This window comes from Trachemys scripta, chromosome 2 (assembly GCF_013100865.1).
Source record: "Trachemys scripta elegans isolate TJP31775 chromosome 2, CAS_Tse_1.0, whole genome shotgun sequence".
Lineage (NCBI taxonomy): Eukaryota > Metazoa > Chordata > Testudines > Emydidae > Trachemys > Trachemys scripta.
This window is the reverse complement of record NC_048299.1, coordinates 93,548,260-93,566,613: the sequence shown is the minus strand read 5'-3', so window position 1 is coordinate 93,566,613 and position 18,354 is coordinate 93,548,260. Positions and strand designations below refer to the sequence as shown.

Genomic DNA, 18,354 nt, shown 5'->3' with positions numbered 1-18,354 from the left:
ACTTTATACGGTAGACATTACTTTTTCCTTACTCAGCTCTTTGGCAGAGGCTTAGGAATTATTTTAGCTTCTGAATTAAGAAATCTGAATTGCTCTGTTCCATTTTTAACATGTTCTCTCTATTATTTATTATTTACTGTAGTATAAGGAGGCTTGATTTTTAAATCCTTGCAAATTAGCTTACACAATGTTGCTGGTTCCAGCAAGCTGATGTTTTTGTGGCCTTACGTTTATACACGGGTTTCAGCATATAGTAGAAATGTAACAATTGCAGCACCGGGGCAATTACTGGAAAAGAGTCTGATCCTACAAGGTGCTGAGTACTTGCAACTTTCATTGCTTGGGAAGGTACCAATCCAACAAACCACTTAAGGACATGCGTATCCAGACTCTCAATTGTTCTCTCTGAATTTAGTAGGGTAACTTGTGTATCTAGTTAGGTGTGGGGCTTAGGTCCTCAGCATCTCTCCCCTTCCAGTTTGTATTCTGATTCTGCATCTCTATGCACAGACTTGTGGGCAAATGGGCCACAGTTCATTTAATTAAGAACAACATACACCAATATATAATCCAATCTACATAGTGATAATGTACATCATAAGACCAGCAAACGACTAGAGAAACAATTTTTTCTTGTTCTTGAAACTGAGAAATAATTGACCTTTTGTGTTCTTTCATTTCCTATTTTTATTGCTAGGGATGTGAGTTGATAGAGACACCGGATCAAGACTTCACTGACTTCACCAAGTGCCTTCAGATACTTCAGAAAAAAATAGAAGAAAAAGGTCTTCAGGTAAAGCCAACTAATCTTTCAATCTCTGGTAGTGTTATAACTAGGGTGACCAGATGTCCCGATTTTATAGGAACAGTCCCGATATTCAGGGCTTTTTCTTATATGGGCACCTATTCCCCCACACACTCTGTTCCGATTTTTCATACTTGCTATCTGGTCACCCTAGTTATAACTCTTCCTCCCGAGAGAGCCTAGGCTGCTGCGTTAAGCTTGCACTGAAATGAAATGGTTATTTACTGTAGCCCTGACAATCTGCACGGAGAGTAAATATTTGTTTTTGCTAGGTGAAATTACCCTAGACAGACGGACAAACAAACAGCTTTCTTAAGACAGCTTGTATTGATTTGTGTTTAATGAACTGCCTAACATGTTGAAAAGTGATTTGTGGGTGGTTGCTGGTGCTGGTGTTCAAAGCAAGAGTCCCACTTGGGTATGTAAATAACTCTTAAAATCTTGGCACTCTGGACATTGATGCTGCCCTCCGAAAAGGAGTTAAGAAAACAAAGAACCTCAGGTTGACCAACGGCTTACTTCCTTTGAAATCAAAGGGACTATTTTCAGAGTAAGCAAAGGTTAAGCCAAGAGTGAGACATGGAATTTAGCTCCCCCTTCTCTGGCTTGGGGGAGCTGATGAGGAGGAGTTCCTAGGGATCCCATCTTTTTCTTCCAGTAGAACAGCAACAGCACCTGACAGGGAAAGAAGAGAGAATCCCCTTTTACTCCTCCTCTGAAGAAAGATCTCTCCCTTCCACGGATAACCTACAAGGCGAAAGGCAAATCCTGAAAGGAGAAAAAGGAAATACCAACTCCTGTTGCCTTCCCCAGAGATGAGAGGTGAAGGAAACGCTAGCCTTTCACTCACTCTCTCCACTTCAGTGGTGGGGGGTGGGGAAGAAGGGGGTAAAGATTCCAGCCTCCACCAGCTCCCTTTCTCTTACAGTGGAAGCGGGGAAGAAGGGAGTGTTAATGTTACCCCCCACCCTGCTCCCTTGTTCTCTGTGCAAATACATAATGCATCTATTTTGCTTAAAATCCCTTTTGAAATGTCTTCACCTTCTAATAGGGAAGCAATTCCCTGAGGCATTTCTAAAGATTCTGGTGAAGGATCTCCCACCATGCACCTTTTTATTTGCTTTTCCCATCAATACAGAATCTCCATCCTGATAAAAACTGAGGTGGGTGATTCCCCTCCACACACTGCAGATGCTGTTGTCTGGCTAGTTATGAGTCAGGAAACCCTTTCAAATATGTTTACTCCTTTGTACCCTCCCTCATCTCCTATGCACAAGGTAGTGTAAGGCTGCTTCACCCTGTAACACCAAGATCTGTGGGAACAGACATCAGAACTGGTGAGCTTTGAAATCTGCTTTGACCACTGAGCCAGTCAAGTGCTGCTCATTATGAATGAGGGTGGCAGAATTGGACCCAGAATGAGGAGGGACTACAGTAAACCTAAACTTGATTGAGTTCTGCACCCTATGCCCTTATCAGTCCAATTTACTGTGGACAGATGGGTTTTAAAGGGATGTCATGAGAGGTTTAAAACTGAATAATAACCACACAGTTAAAATTAGTGCAGTAGGAGTGTGACATCTACAAAGGCATTTCAGAAACAAGTAACCTCTTCCTTAAATCTTTAACTGCTTTGATCCCCCTTTCATTGACTAGTGTATTGTATTGTTAAGACTGATAAAGGATATCACACTTCAAATCCTTGATATTTTGTGAAGCACAAACCTAAGTGTAATTGCATTAATTGTTCAGAATGCTTGCTATCGCACAATACCTAAGTTTTCAATTCAACTATATTGTTATGCTGCTATATGTAATGACAGCTGAGGTGTTGACTTTGAATTCGGTACTAACCTTTTGCTTTTCTGAGGATACAATCAACTGAAAAGGGCATGATTTCTCCAAACATAGCTACTGTGTTTATTAAATGCTGGCTACTTCGTGTTCGAGGCGTCTATTGCATAAAATACCTAAAAGCTGCCATCAGTTGTGAGCCGTGCAATTTAATGGAATACATACATTTATTTTTCTATTGTTGACCTTTCTCTTTCTAGCACCCACCTTATGGCAGAAACAATCACTGCTTCGATATACATAAATGACACAAATGAAATCCCAGACTGCATCACAAATCTAAAGTTTTAGTTTTTGTTGACATTTCCTTCTGTTTACAAGCATTAAGTGTCATTTGTCAGGAGTAGCATGGACACTAATTTTGGGTGCCTCAATTTTTAGGGGTATCGCCTGAGAAACCCTGATCCTGATTTAGAGATAAGTGTTTGCAGCTCTTGTGATTCAATTGGAGATGCAGGTACGCAGCACCTCTGAAAATCTGGCCCCTTTAATAGATTTTGTATTTAACCTTCAACACCCAAATTGGAAAATTTTGCTTACAAGTATCAAGGGATGAGTCGAATGGACCCCAAAACCAGAGGATTAAAACACTGTTGAGTACAACCAGATTCAAGCAATGCTGACATTGGATAAGGTAGCAAACATCTGATTCTGTGGCAAAAGGCTTATCATGGTGGCCAGCTTGATCTCTAGAAGGGAATAGTGATCACTTGGTTCTCCAAAAAATAAAAGCAGCAGAGAGTGAAAGGAGCTCCTGGTGTCTGAAACTTTGAGGAGAACAGAAAGGTATTGTACTGTACTCCTTTTTGGAATGTAGGAAGACCTTTCATTGTACTTTTTGGATTTTGGCTTCAGAATCCTTTTCCTTATGTGAATAGTTACTGAGTAAAAGATGTTTTCCTGGTGCCAGAACTTAAACCCATGTGTGCAAGTTCATTTTTACCCTCAGGCCAGCTGGGGTTGAGGCAATCAGACTAGTCAACTAGAAGTATAAAGAGGGCCCCAACATCTTTTCCCTTGCACTAGTGTTGAATTTACTTTTTGTTTTATATCATCCATACTTGTTCAAAATATTTTGAGCTTACACGGTGTTCCTTATTTGCTCTTTAGGTAAGCAATGATAAGCTAGGAAACTAGATGCACTCAATATGTATTGCATGCTCACAATCAACTGTAACATATTCTGTCTTAGAACAAAATACAACATTTAGAAGCCTGGATATTTGAGCAGAGATTTTCTTGGATTGGCGTGAGAGTTGCTTATACTCCCCATGGAAATTGCTTCTTTTATGTCTGTAGGGAAAGTTAAATGTCAGTCAAGATCTATCATGCAGGTCTCTAAGGGGAATTTTTCGCTAACAAAAATAATTCATAGCATCGTTTGTTAATCATATGTGATTACTGTTCCTTAGACAGCCCCAAAAAAAAAAATGCTCATGTACAGATTCAATATGGCATCTAACATCTCTGGAGTGCTTGCTTTTGCTTTACATGCCCTCATTTGATATCACATTGTGTATCCATAACCAAATAATGTGCAATAAAATAACAATATAATTCTGTAATTTTTGAATCATCAAATTATATGTGTGGATAATTAGACATTGTATACATTGCAGAAGGATACAAGCAAGACTACACTTCTTAAATTCTAAAAGCCAGATTCTGACTTGTTTTCCCCTTGTACACCCTATTCACTTTAATGGGGGTTGAATGGATAAGAGAGAGGGATGAAGTAAAGCAACACAGAATTTGACACTAGACTTTGTTTCCAAGGTTGTCAGATGTTTCTCTGTTTTATATCTTTCTTCTAGTTTATGGCTCTCTTAAGGTCCATGGGATACAGTTCCATGTCAGTAAAGCTCTCTGTCCTACTGGCAGTGCCCTTTTTATACTGTTTAAGTCACTTGATGTTTCAGTATGCACATCCTGTTTTACCATTTTAATCATGAAGTCCTTTTTCATATCAGTATTTGGACAATTTCATTTCATTTTAATATCTGCAATAAATTTATTTAGGATTATTCTTCTCTGGAGTAATATATTACTGTGTCTACTGTTTAATGAAACCTGGCTTTCTTAGATAAACAGCACGTTCTCCTCCCCCTCATGTAGTGCATATTACTACAAGGAATCCTTTAAACTTAGGTGTTGAACACACTTATTATAATAATAATAATACCTAGCTTTTCTACTGATGCAAAGCACTATATATATCTCAAAGTGATTTACTAAGGAGGTCGGTATCATTATCCCTAGTTTCCAGATGGGGAAACTGAGACACAAAGAGGGGAAGTGACTTGCCCAAGGTCACCCAGCAGGCTAGTGGTAGAACCAGAAATAGAACCGAGGTCTCCTGAGTCCCAGTTTAGTACTGTCTCCATTAAGCCACACCGCTTCATAGTGACAATAATCAGTAACTCCACTGAAGCCTATAAAGTTACCAACAATGTATGTGAAGGGAGAATTAAGCCAATAACCTTTCTTCATAGAACTTAACTTCATCTAGAACAGGGGTAGGCAACCTATGGCATGCATGCCAAAGGCGGCACGCAAGCTGATTTTCAGTGGCACTCACACTGCCCGGATCCTGGCCACCAGTCTGGGGGGCTCTGCATTTTAATTTAATTTTAAATGAAGCTTCTTAAACATTTTAAAAACCTTATTTAGTTTACATACAACAATAGTTTAGTTCTATATTATAGAAAGAGACCTTCTAAAAACGTTAAAATGTATGACTGGCATGTGAAACCTTAAATTAGAGTGAATAAACGAAGACTCGGCACACCATTTCTGAAAGGTTGCCGATCCCTGATCTAGAATGTCTTGATTAGAGAAAACGTTGCTTGCATTTTCTTTCCTCCTCTAGCGATTGGTTTATAAGATCAATCAAAAAGTCAGCATCAATAGAGGGTTTAAAGCCCCACACCACAAAAGCTAACTAAGTTTGCCCCATCTCTTCCTTCCACTTGGGATTCCGAGAGGCAGCCAGGAATTTCAGGATCAGGAAAAAGTTGTGCAGTCAAACCTCACGTAGCTTTTGCTGCCTTCCAGCTTGTCTTTCTCCCCATCTTTGGTACTTGCCAGCTTGTTTCCCTTCCTATCCCATCAGACTCTGCTGCTGGCAAGCTTCACCACCACCCACGCCCCTTGTTATTTTGGGTGCCCTCCTTTTTACAAATCAGTTTCCAGGAGGGAAAATGAGGAATAACTTCTCCAGTTGAAACTACCTGCTTAATTTTAAATAGGTAAAGTATAATTTTCCAAGTTTGAATTGACTCAAGTGCTGGTGCTAACACATCTGCTCTGGCAAAAATTTCATGTCGTCTTCAATGACCATGACTGATCTAGTCTGGGTTTATATTTAGTCAAACTCTGGTACCTCCTGTCATTCCATACCTGTATTACCACAGTGGACCATAGTTTCAATACTGACTCAAAGAGGTGAGTCCTCACCTGTTGAATCACCAGTACCACTTCACACAGCACCCTGGGTTTTCCATCTAAGTTTTCCATGTGTGTAATGTATAACCCAGACCCAGCTTAACATCCTGTCTGAGACTTGACAAGTCACTTCCCAAGGTGGTAAGTCTCCCAGCAGTATCAACATTAGTTCACACTGCAAAATAAACCCGGGACTTTACTTGTGTGTGTGTCTGAGATAGAGAGAGAGTTTCTCTTGAATAGAAAAGGGACTGAACTAATGCAAACACTTTCTATAGAATGATAAAAAGAAAAAGTTCAGATTCAGACTTATACTGTACATTTAAAAGAGCTAGGTTCTGAAGCTGTTGAGATGCTTTGAAAAATGTGATTTTTAAATGAAAATGCTAATATATTACCAGTGACCTTAAAAAATGTCTTTTTCTTTAACTTTTCCACAGTGACATTGATGGTTTTATTAATTTAAAAGCATTAACATTAAACCTTTTGAAAGGCAATAGGAGTTTCAATAAAATTCATTTTTATATTGTTGGCCTATATAAGGAAATGAAGATCTGCTATAACCTTGTTTTTAGCAGGGAGTATAATAAGGCTATATTAAAAGTCTCAGAGCTCAGTTTTAAAGTAGATGGTATTTTAGATTAAACAGTTAAAGAAAGAACAATCTGTACTTTTCAGACAAAGATAACGCTTTAAACCTATCACTGGATTATAAAAATTCCCTGTAAATCTGAATAATGGATGAATAAACTAAAGCTGATTTGACTTCTTGAGCCTGTGCTTTTGAGGACTGTTTATATTTGAAGTCTCTTCATTAGTTATTAAGGAGTCCTTTTATGGGCTTGTTACACAGGGACATTCGGGAAAGTTAATTTAACAAGGCTATGTCTACACTAGACACCACTGAAGGTGACGTGTAGTGTACATGTATCTGCACGTCACAGTGAAAATCAGGCTGTGTCCATGCTGCGGTGTGTAGCTACACATGCCAAGGAAAGGCTGTAGTGGGGGAAAAGGCTTCAGCTGCTTCTTGCTGCTGGAGCCTTTCGCGGCAAGGAGGAAAGGGGTGTGGGGGGGAGACAGGGCAAGGCTGAAGGCCCTGCCAAAGCCTTTTCCCTGCTGCTGGAGTCTTTTCCTGAAGTGGGGAAGGGCTCCAGCAGCGGGGAGTCAGCGGGACATTATGTTCCTAAAAAGAACATGTAGCTGGAGGAGGCATGACTTGGGTAAGCAGAGAGCCATGTAGGATATGTACTTGGCTGCATACCCAGGCCCTTCAGGCCTGTCTTTACTCTACTCTCCTAAGCTGTGCCTCACAGTCTATGCTGCTGTTCATATCTGGGCTAGGGGGAGTATGCCTGTATCTACACTACACACCACAGAAAGGAGTGTGCAGTGTAGGTATACCCTAAAGTTGTGAAGTTAGCGCACATAAGTTAACTTCTGCACTTTAACTTCATAGCTTTAGTTAATTCATTTTAAGTTTTTATGTAGACAAGCCCTTAGTAAATCTTTCCTGATTGGACAATGGAATCTGAAGTGTCAACCTAGTGCCCGATCCTGAGGAGTGCAGAATGCCCTCATTTCTCATTGTGATCACTGAGAGTTGAGGGCATTAGCACTACGTGCCACTTGGCCCTTTCCAGAAGGGACTAAATGACGACCTGTGATGATTTGGGGGTTCTGTCTTTACAACTAATGAATTCTGGTTGATATAATGAAGTTACTATAAATATTTCTGCATTATTGCCTCTAAGTAAATGTGGAATCTACCCTGAGCTGGCAGGGCTGTGTCCTAACCCTAACCCATAAGAACTCAAGGACTGCCTATGCGGGTAGAAACATCTGAATGACAATGAGCTGGCTGGAAACTTCCCCCAATTTATTTTCTTTAAGTGTGAGTCGTGACCCTGTTTTAATGGGGTCACCAGGGCTGACGTTAGACTTGCTGGGGCACAGTGCTAAAGCCAAAGCTTGAGCCTCACTGCCCAAGGGCTTCAGCCATGGGTGACGGGGCTCAGGTTACAGGACCTTCCACCTGACGTGGTGGAGCTTGGGTGGTCTCAGGCTTTAATCCTCCTCTTGGGGTCCTGTAGTAATTTTTGTTGTCAGAAGGGGGTCACGATGCAATGAAGTTTGAGAACCCCTGCTCTGGAGTGATGAGGAAACTGAGGCAGGGATATATGTGTAGGATTTTTTTTCTGAGGATCTGTGTGTTTCTCATGTGATTAAAGATAAATGGTGTTAATTACTGTGCAACGTGTCTGTGCGCTTTATAAGTTATGCCCACTATGTGCCCCCTCGAAGAGGTAACCCAGAAGGCTCGTACCATTGGGTGGGATTTTGGAAGAGGATGTGCGTTTAAGAAGGAAGTGTCTGAGGAGGCAGCACTGGGGACTAGGAAGGGGGCCATATGGACACAGTTCTTAGGCAGGGGTGCCAGATTGAAGATCTTCACCCCGAGAGCTCTCCCAGAGGCCCTAAGACAGTGGCAGTGTCTGGTCTGGTCTCTGCTCGTACTCTGGAGGATTAAAACAGTTGGGGATTCAGTGGCTGGATTCCCTCTGGCGAGTGGCAGACACTTCCACCAGGAGTAAATACTCAAGCAGGACATGGGTATAGGCTTGCATGCTCCTTAGTGCTTCAGATTTACAACCATTCCACTACTGTTATACATGAACCTGATTCACCTCTTGCACTTGTTTTATACTACTGTGGTGACTCCATTGACCTCACTAGAGATACTGATGCAAGTGGAGAATCAGACCCAGATTATACATGTGTCTGTAGCATCTACAACCCACAGCTGGAACACTAGTTATGTTGATTCAGTTGTTGCTAAAGGATTGTGATAAAGAAGCACTTAAAGTCCCAGCTTCTGCTGCTCCTCTTTAGAAAACAGCGGACATTTAACTTAAGATGACAAATAGATAGGCCTGGTTCTCATAGATGACTCTGAATACACTGCAGTAGTTCTAAAAGAGGCCTCAGGCTGCAATACCTAACCCATCCTTGCTACAGGAGAAACAGAATAGACTCCCTCACAAGGAAGACCTGTTTACCAAACCCACTGAAGTTAATGTGATCTGTTGGGTGCTCAACACTTTTGAAAATCAGGCCACTTATTTAAGGGCTTAAATATAGACTTGGTGAACTTAACTTTAGGCATCGAGGTTAGAAGTCTCACTGTTGATGTTTAGAATGTTACCATTTTATACACTTATTAGCTAATGAAAATTTCTCTCTTTTCCCCCCTAAAATAAGTAATTTTTTGGAGATGAATGTCATTACATAGTGGTATGGAATGTTGAAATACAAATAAAAATGGTTACCCTTTTAAAACAAAAAATCTTTACAATGTGAATTTTTCCTAAGTCTAAGAATAAAAGATGGCACTATGGGAAAACTAAGCATGGATCCTTACCAAACTTGCTCCTAATGGAGTCCTGATCTATGACTTGTGCTCTTAGGTGCTACTGCAAGAGAAATAATATCAGGCCAAATCATATCAGAGTACTCAAGTTTTATTCATTCAACAGCTTGTATTCAGTACTGCTTTTCACCATAGTTCTTGGGTCTTAAGAGAGAGATTTAAAAAGGTAATTAAGCACTTAAAGATGCAGATAGGTGCCTAAGTGGGCTTTTCAAAAGCATGTAGGTGGCCAATTCCTATTGATTTCAACAGGAGCTAGGTGGTTACATGCTTAGAATCCCACTAGACACCTATTTACATGTTTAGGTACCTAAATACCTTTAAAAATTTGACCCTAAGCAGAACTATGGAGTCGCAAGGACTTTATTGGAAGTAATACCCCAGGGATTTGCCCTCCCACCTCCCAATGTTTGAAGGTTGGCTCAGCAAATGGGGGAAAATCACCCTTTTTCCATTACTTACTTTTCCTCTCATGTTAGAGACACAGTCAACTTGAAACATACATGCCTGACAGAAAACACCTCAGTTAGTTGTAATCGAATGAGATCAGAGGGAAAAAAAAATATTTTTCACCTTGTTTACTTCATATATTGGACAAAATTTTGTGAATGGTTTATAGTGAAGTCAGTGTCTCTTGCCATTTGTAAGATTTCATATAGCAGCAAGGAAGAGAAAAATCTTTTTAAAAATAGGAATGTGAAAAAAATTGAAAGAGGTGGGGATGGTGCAGTGCTAAGGAGTGGTCTCTGAAACTAAACTGATCTTTAAAAAAATAAAACCTGACTATATTTCAAGTTGACTGTGCCCAGTTAAAGGGTCAGACATGGGCATTTCCCCCCATGTCACTTAAAGAACCTATTATAGTTCTTTTCTACATACATTAAGCAACTAAATATCCCTACCTACACAAATTAAATGTAAGCATATGAATTTGAAACAGGAGGCACTCTACCCACAAAGCTGTAAAGAAATTCTGCTAGAGTGCTCTTCAAGTGAATGGAAATATTTATCTGGGTTAGAGAACAAAAATAACTTACAAAATACTGACTCTGTGTAGGTGAGGCTGAAGATTTTTTAGAAAGGGACTTTAAAAGGTGGTCTATCATGAAGTGAATGGGAAGTTGTGAGAAGGTGTATATCCTCATTTGATCGGTGCCCTGGGATTTGTGCTTTCTGGCTCTGAGCTACTTGGTGGAATTTAAAGCTGTGCTTTTGCCCTTTCCGGCCCTGAATGGTCTGGGACCTTCCTATATGAGACTATTTCTCAGTCTGTGCCTTACTGCTGCAGTGAAGATCTGCAGAGGTGCTTACGCTGGACAGACACACAGACACAGACACAGAGACACAGAGACACACAGAGACACAGAGAGAGACACACACACACACACACACAGAGACACACACACACACAGAGACACACACAGTATAAACAGCAGGGAACTGCTGGCAGAGCCTTCTCGGTGAAGAGTGCCTTTCCTTTGGAATGCTTCTCTTCTCTGATTGACATTTCTTGAATCTGTTGACCTGGATATGCTGCAAAGCAAATGTGATTTGAGCAAGTCCTGGTGCAGCACTGAGGAAAGGAGGGAAGGATTTCTGTTTGGTGTCAGGTGGTGGGTTTGAATCATATTGATCTGTTGACTAGTGATTAGATGACAAGAGAAGGAGAAGTCCTGCAGCTTTGGATGATTTATGTATTTTAACTACTGTGGTATCGTTTTTAAATGTAGGTCATGGGTGCTCAGTTTCTTTTGGATCACATCTCAGTGAATGAATACTTAACATAGATGATGGTTGTGATGGGTTGGATCACAGAAACCCTCTTGGGAGCTGCCACCCGATGTGCCAAGGCTACTTTTACCCCGTCTTCCCTGGCAGCTCGGGGCCCCAGCATCCTGTCCTGCCAGAGCCAGACACTCCTGTCTGCTCCAGCAAAGACCCAGGGTCTGACTTACTTGCCCCAAAGCTGCAGGTTTACCTGAAAGCAGCTAACAGAAGTGTTCCTGTCTTTAACACTCAGATGCCCAACTCTCAATGGGGTTTAAACCCAATTAAATCTGTTTTACCCTGTATAAAGCTTATATAGGGTAAAAGCATAAATTGTTCACCCTCTATAACACTGATAGAGAGAGATATGCACAGTTGTTTGCTCCCCCAGGTATTAATACATACTCTGAGTTAATTAATAAAATCACTTTTTACTTATCAAACACAGAAAGTAGGATTTAAGTGGTTCCAAGTAGTAACAGACAGAACAAAGTAAGTCACCAAGCAAAATAAAATAAAATGCGTAAATCTGTCTAATCAAACTGAACAGATAATCTCACCCTTAGAGATGCTTCAGTAAGTTTTTTCCTCAGGCTGGACACCTTCCAGGCCTGGGCATAATTCTTTCCCCTGGTATAGCTCTTGTTCCAGCTCAGGTGGTAGCTAGGGGATTCTTCATGATGGCTCCTCCTCTTTGTTCTGTTCCATCCCTTTATATATCTTTTGCATAAGGCAGGAATCCTTTGTCCCTCTCTGGGTTTCCACCCCCTCCTTCTCAATGGAAAGACACTAGGTTAAAGATGGATTCCAGTTCAGGTGACGTGATCACATGTCACTGCAAGACTTCATTGCCCACTTGCCAGCACACACGTATACAGGAAGACTTCCAGGTAAAACACGCCCATCTGCAGACAGTTGTCCTGGTTAATGGGAGTCATCAAGATTCCAAACCACCATTAATGGCCCACATTTTGCATAATTACAATAGGCCCTCAGAGTTATATTTCATATTTCTAGTTTCAGATACAAGAGTGGTACATTTATACAAATAGGATGATCACACTCAGTAGATTATAAGCTTTGTAATGATACCTTACAAGAGACATTTTGCATGAAGCATATTCCAGTTACATTATACTCACTCATTAGCATATTTTTATAAAATTATATAGACTGCAACGTCACAACAGTATTAAAGAACACAAATTCAGGGGCATGTGTTTGTCCGCAGTGTTTCCAAAAACTTCCACTTTGTTGTCAGCCTCTAACAGCCCATTTTTCTTCTCTCTCCCGTCAGAAAACAGAGTCACTAATACAGTTTTCATTTAGCTATGACTCTGGTCATAGATCAACATTTTAAAATGGGCTGGTATTGGGAATCCCGACAGAATAGTTTCCACAAGGTGTCAAGAAGAGTTCACATCCTTTGTTTTTTATTACAGCTATTTTTATTAATGATTGAATGCAAAACTTTAGGCCTATGGTATAATCTCCTGTTGATCATGATACCTTTGACCAGTGGCTTGGGTTATATTTTGCAGTCTTATTAAAGCTTACTTCACTGTTACTACCTTTGTCAGTTAATTTGTTTTTAGACCTACTTGATCCAGCTTTTTCTTCTCCAGTCTTTCACAGGGTCCTCTGTTTTCAGATTGCAGCATCAAACTACCAGAGCAGAGAATTGCATTATTCAGTGCAGTGAAGGACTGGTCTCTGAAAGTAAAAGGGAAGCTGTTTAATCATCTCAGTTAAATTCTTTCCTGAGAGCAGTGATTTGCTTTGCTGGATTTGTTGTGGTTGATTTCACTGGAACTCTTGCACTCCTGTTTTTTAACCTGCAAAAGCTCAACAGGCATAAAGCTTGATTAGGCTATAGTGTATTTTACAGAAGAAAGTCTGTTTAGATTTAAATTTAGAGCTTTGGTTATAAAGTCATGTAGGGCCTGAACCAAACCAAATCAAAGATATGGGAAAGAATCTTATTAGGTAAAGTGAGCCCTCTATTTGGATCAGGACCTCTATTCCTTTAATCAATAATCAGACAACGAGGGAGTTTATTGAAATGAAACATGAGATTTAAACCATTCACAAAGAACAAATTACTGTGAAAAAATTTGGATAATTTTTCAATGAGCTCTTAATTGATGATGGAAACTCCATGGGGCAGGGACTGTCTTTTAATTTATGTGCACAGTGTCAAGCACATCTCCGGTGCTAGATACAAATTTTACATAATCCCCATAGAGATCACTGAGAGAAAGTTAATGCAAAACCTGCAAATATATGCTGTAAGTCTGGGCAACAAGGATGTGTACTGCTTTAATACCGTACCCTTCATCCATAGAGTTTAGGGCCAAAAAGAACTATTTTGATCATCTGGTCTGGCCTCCTGCATAACACAGGCCATAACACTTCACTCCAACAGGCAAAAAGAGGGAGAAAGGGAATATTATTATTCTGTTCTGTGGATGGAGAACTGAGACACAAAGCGATTCAGTGACTTGTCCAAGGTCACACACAGTCTGTGGCTGAGTCAGAAAATGAACTCCAAACCCAGTGTCTTTACCACAGACTGGCTTTCCTTCCTTACAGAACCTAAATCAAAGGCTGTCAAACACTGTGTTATGTTTTACGGCATTATACAGGTAAAACAAATATATTCATAATTTATTTTATTTATGGGTAGAGAAACTGAGGTATGGAAATTTAAGTGACTTGCCCAAGGTTACATAAGAGAGCTGAGAAAATCCCTTAACTTGCAATTCGGTGATCTAGCCATTAGATCATCTTTTTCCCTTTTTGTATCTCACTGTCAAATATGTTGTTCAGTTTAAGCAGACCAACGCAATCCATTAGCATATTATTGCTGCTATCACAGTGAATTAAATCTTCCCTTCTTAAAATTAAAAAAAGATCTATGAATAGAAAAGTACTGTAGCAAAAATGTAAGGCAAGGAACATAAGAGGAGAGAGAGACTGTGAAGGAGCTGGCAACTGACCTGGAACGAAATAATGTCAAGATTAATGGAATCAGTGAGGTGACAATGAAATTGATTGAGGGCTATCATCTCAGGTACAGTGACAGACATCATCTGAGAGTTCTTTTTCCCTTGGAGAGTCAGTTGGCTAGAGCAATGAGCAAGTTCTTGCTAGAGGTAAGATGATTGTACCTGAGCAAACTTCTGATGTCAATATATGATTGTTTTACTAGGAAATGAAGGGCCAACATATATTGTAAAACAAAAATTATTGATTTTAGCAGCTATTTGGCCTAAAAATATTGACATATTTATAGATTACTAAATTTACATATCGCATGCTGCAAAGTAAAATCACAATAAATTGACTACTTTACACTCCAGCTAGCACTAGAGAGCTAATACAGCTACGGGAAGGTGAACTGAAATCTATTCTGGTTCGTGCATAATCAAAGGAATTGTCAACTACTTTCCAAATGGCAGAATCCTCAATACTGCTGCTGATGTATGAAGTAGAAAAAGTACAGCTGGAAATAGAGATTGCAGGCTGAGTTTGCAGGGCTGACTGAGAAAAATGTTTTTTCTTCTAAACTGATCACACTTGGTACAGTGTTACTGAAAGACAATAAATATAACTCAGTGCCATTTAAACTCTCATTTTTCAGCAGGTAAATGCAAGCATCTGATTATTGCGCAGGTATCTGACTCTCCAAATAACCCCCTTTATTATGTGTTGTAGCAATTAAATGAAGGGCAATGCTCTCCAATATCTGTGAGGGATGGGTGCTTGGGAAATTTAAAAAAAAAATGGTCAAGGACAAAGGGATAATCTCTTTATGAATGAGAACTAGTAGAGGAATGGGAGAGTAGAAGGAAACAGCGTTCTGCCCTTTCACAATCAAGTTTCTAACCAGGATATGGCACAGAAATAGCACTAGAGATGAAGGATCTCCATAGTCACAGAGAGGGGAGAAAACATTTATGCTCATATGACCAATCTCTTGGGAGCTTTTGACACTGTTGATCAGAAGGTGTTGCTGACTTGCATATAAACTGTAATAAGACTGAACTGTGCAGCACTACACTGGTTTTGCCCAGTCTTCTGAGACACATTTCAGAGTTTTTGGTCAAACAGCTGTTCTTCTCTGAAAGCCTACAAGTGAAGTCATGGAAGGATCAGTCTTCAATCATATCTCCTTCAGATTTTCGCTAAGGGAGATCATAAGATGGAATAGGTTCCAATACCATGTGTGTTTGAAAGTTAGCTGACTAGAGCTGAACCCAGGTAGAAAAGGTGAAGCCCTTTGGGAATGGACCCAGAGCATTAACCTTACCATCTACAGGAGAACATTTTCCCCTCTGTGTGCCACAGTGCACAGTCTCAAGGTTACTGTAAGATATGAAAATGGCAACAGAAGTAAGAGAGGCCTTCTTTAATCTGATTATCAGGAGATTGTGCTCTTTCCTCTTTAAAAAAAACCAAGCCACCGTGATCCGCATGTTCATGATATCCAGTGCTATGCTGATGAGCACAATATGAGAATCTAGATAGAATACAGCCGGGCACTGACTGTGAAGGTGCTTCAAAAGATTTGAAAGTGGGTGTTCTGTGTGATTCTTAACTTTGTATTTGGCATCTCGATACCACAGTGATGGTCATAGTAGAAATGTATAGATAGGAAACCCTTTTCACTCATTTCACACTGCTTCCTAGAGCTCTCTCCTTCTCACTTTTACCTGTTCCTTCAGGGTTGGCCTTACCATGAGGCGAACTGAGGCGGCTGCCTCAGGTGCCAGACTGTGAGGGGGCGCCACTAGAACCCAGAGTGTAGAAAATTGTCTGTTGCTGGTGCATATGTATTTTCTCTGCTCTAGATGCACAGAGATGGTGGAGTGCTGTGCTGGAGGAAGGAGGGCACAAGAGACATAACAGGCAGGCAGGAGAAAAGGTGAGAGGGAATAACAGAAAGCAGCAGGAGCTGCAGGGAGAGAGAGGAGGAAGAGTCTCTTGTGTACCTCTCTAGCACCCCCAGGAGCCTGGATTGATTTAACACCAGCTTCTCAGGGAGCTTCCTGTTTCCTGCTGTTTCCCTGAACCCACTTGAGGAAAACAGGCAGTCAACTGAAGTAGTAGGAGACAGGCCCTTAAGACGCTGATATCTTCCCTCACTCAGACCCTGCTACCAGCCTGCTTATTTGTCCCCTTCAATTGCGTGTTGAGAGCCACTATGGCTGGTACAGAACAGCAGTCATGAGTGAAAGAAGAAAATGCCCCTCTGGGGCTGCATTCAGAAAAAGAAAGAAAGCAAAGGAAGCTTTTCTATCTAAGCAGGAAGGAGCTCTCCTGAGATACATAGACACAAATGTTCACGATGAGCCTTCTGGCCCCAGTGAGGATGAGAGTGGTGAGGAGATGCCTGATCTTCCAGTTAGAGTGCAGGTGACCTGGCAGCTACTGCAGCATTCATATCTCCATCTCAAATGGATGTAACCATGCACATTCCTGAAGAAAAGTGTAGATCAGAGAAGAGTGTGGTGGAGGCGCAAGAAACAGCTGCTGCTGAGTTTAGTTCCTTAAGTCTAGATGATCCAGGACTGTGGACCCACTTGAGCAGTAGCCTGAGGGACTTCCTTGTACTGCATGGACGACGGCAAGTGAAAAACTTCATGTTCCCCAAAGACAATGAAAATAGAAGTTTCCATCCAACACATTACTGGTGTGAAATCCCCAATGGTGGAAAAAGTGGTGAGACCATGGCTTATGTACTCGAAAACCCAGAATGCTGCATACTGTTTTTGTTGCAAACTCTTCCAGTCTAATGTTCCAGCCACATTGGGTTCTACAGGAACAAAGAACTGGAAAAATCTGGCTAGAAATCTGGCATGCCATGAGAAGGCGGCAAATCACCAGAGAGCATTCCATAGGTGGAAAGAGCTTGAGCTGAGACTAAGGTTAAAGGCCACCATAGATGATCAGCATCAAGAGAAGATTGCATCAGAGTCTCTTTACTGGCAAAATGTTCTGAAAAGGCTCATTGCCATTGTGAGAATGCTTGCTACCCAAAACCTAGTGCTGTGCGGCACTTCAGATCAGCTGTATATGCCAAACAATGGAAACTTCCTTAAAATTGTGGAGTTGATGGCTGAGTTTGATGCTGTTCTCCAGGAGCATCTAAGAAGAGTCACCACCCAAGAAATGTACACACACCACTACCTTGGAAAAACAATTCAAAATGAGATCATACAGTTACTGACATCAAAAGTCAAACAGAAGATTGTGGCAGATCTGAAGTCAGCAAGATATTACTCTGTTATTCTGGACCGCACACCTGACACCAGCCATACAGAACAAATGACTTTAATGGTGCGTTTTGTAACAACGACAGAACCTAGTGAAAAGGTCCCTGCAGTGGTGACGGTCAGAGAGCATTTTCTAGAATTTATTGACATTGATGATACTACAGGAACTGGTATGACAAATGTGCTTCTTAAAAAGCTGGAAGATACGGGAATTGCGATAGCTGACATGAGAGGTCAGGGCTACGATAATGGTGCCAACGTGAGAGGAAAGAACAGAGGAGTGCAGACACAGATACGAGAGTTAAACCCTCAAGCTTTTTTTTGTCCCATGCAGTTCTCATTCATTGAACTTGGTGGTCAGTGATGCAGCATCAGTTTCTAGTGAGGCTGCTGAATTTTTTAATGTAATTCAAATCATCTATGTATTTTTCTCTGCATCAACTCATCGATGGCAAATTTTGAAGCAACATCTGGGAACATCCTCTCTGACACTGAAACCACTGAGTGCCACACGATGGGAAAGTTGAATGGAGGCGATAAAGCCTATCCAACACCAAATTGGGAAGATAGATGATGCCATAGTTGCCGTTATGAAGGATAATGCTATGACAGGAACTGTTTGTGGGAGAACAGTGGCAGAGGGAAATGGAATCACCAGAAACATACCTAATTTCAAATTTCTATGTGGCTTAGTGTTGTGGCATGACATACTGTTTGTTTGAAAAAAAAATGTTGTAAGCAAGAGACTCCAAGGTGTTGACCGTGATGTATCTGGA

The 18,354-nt window shown here is 40.8% G+C and overlaps 1 protein-coding gene across 5 annotated transcripts in view; it reads left to right on the top strand.

Moving 5' to 3' along the window:
- Nucleotides 1-18,354, top strand: part of TPK1 (thiamin pyrophosphokinase 1) — a 495,971-nt gene that overhangs the window by 285,034 nt on the left and 192,583 nt on the right. For all 5 annotated transcript variants that reach the window (XM_034761276.1, XM_034761275.1, XM_034761279.1 and 2 more), the window contains one exon: nt 698-793. In XM_034761276.1, the coding sequence (XP_034617167.1) occupies nt 698-793 (96 nt within the window). The remainder of the gene's footprint in view (nt 1-697; nt 794-18,354) is intronic.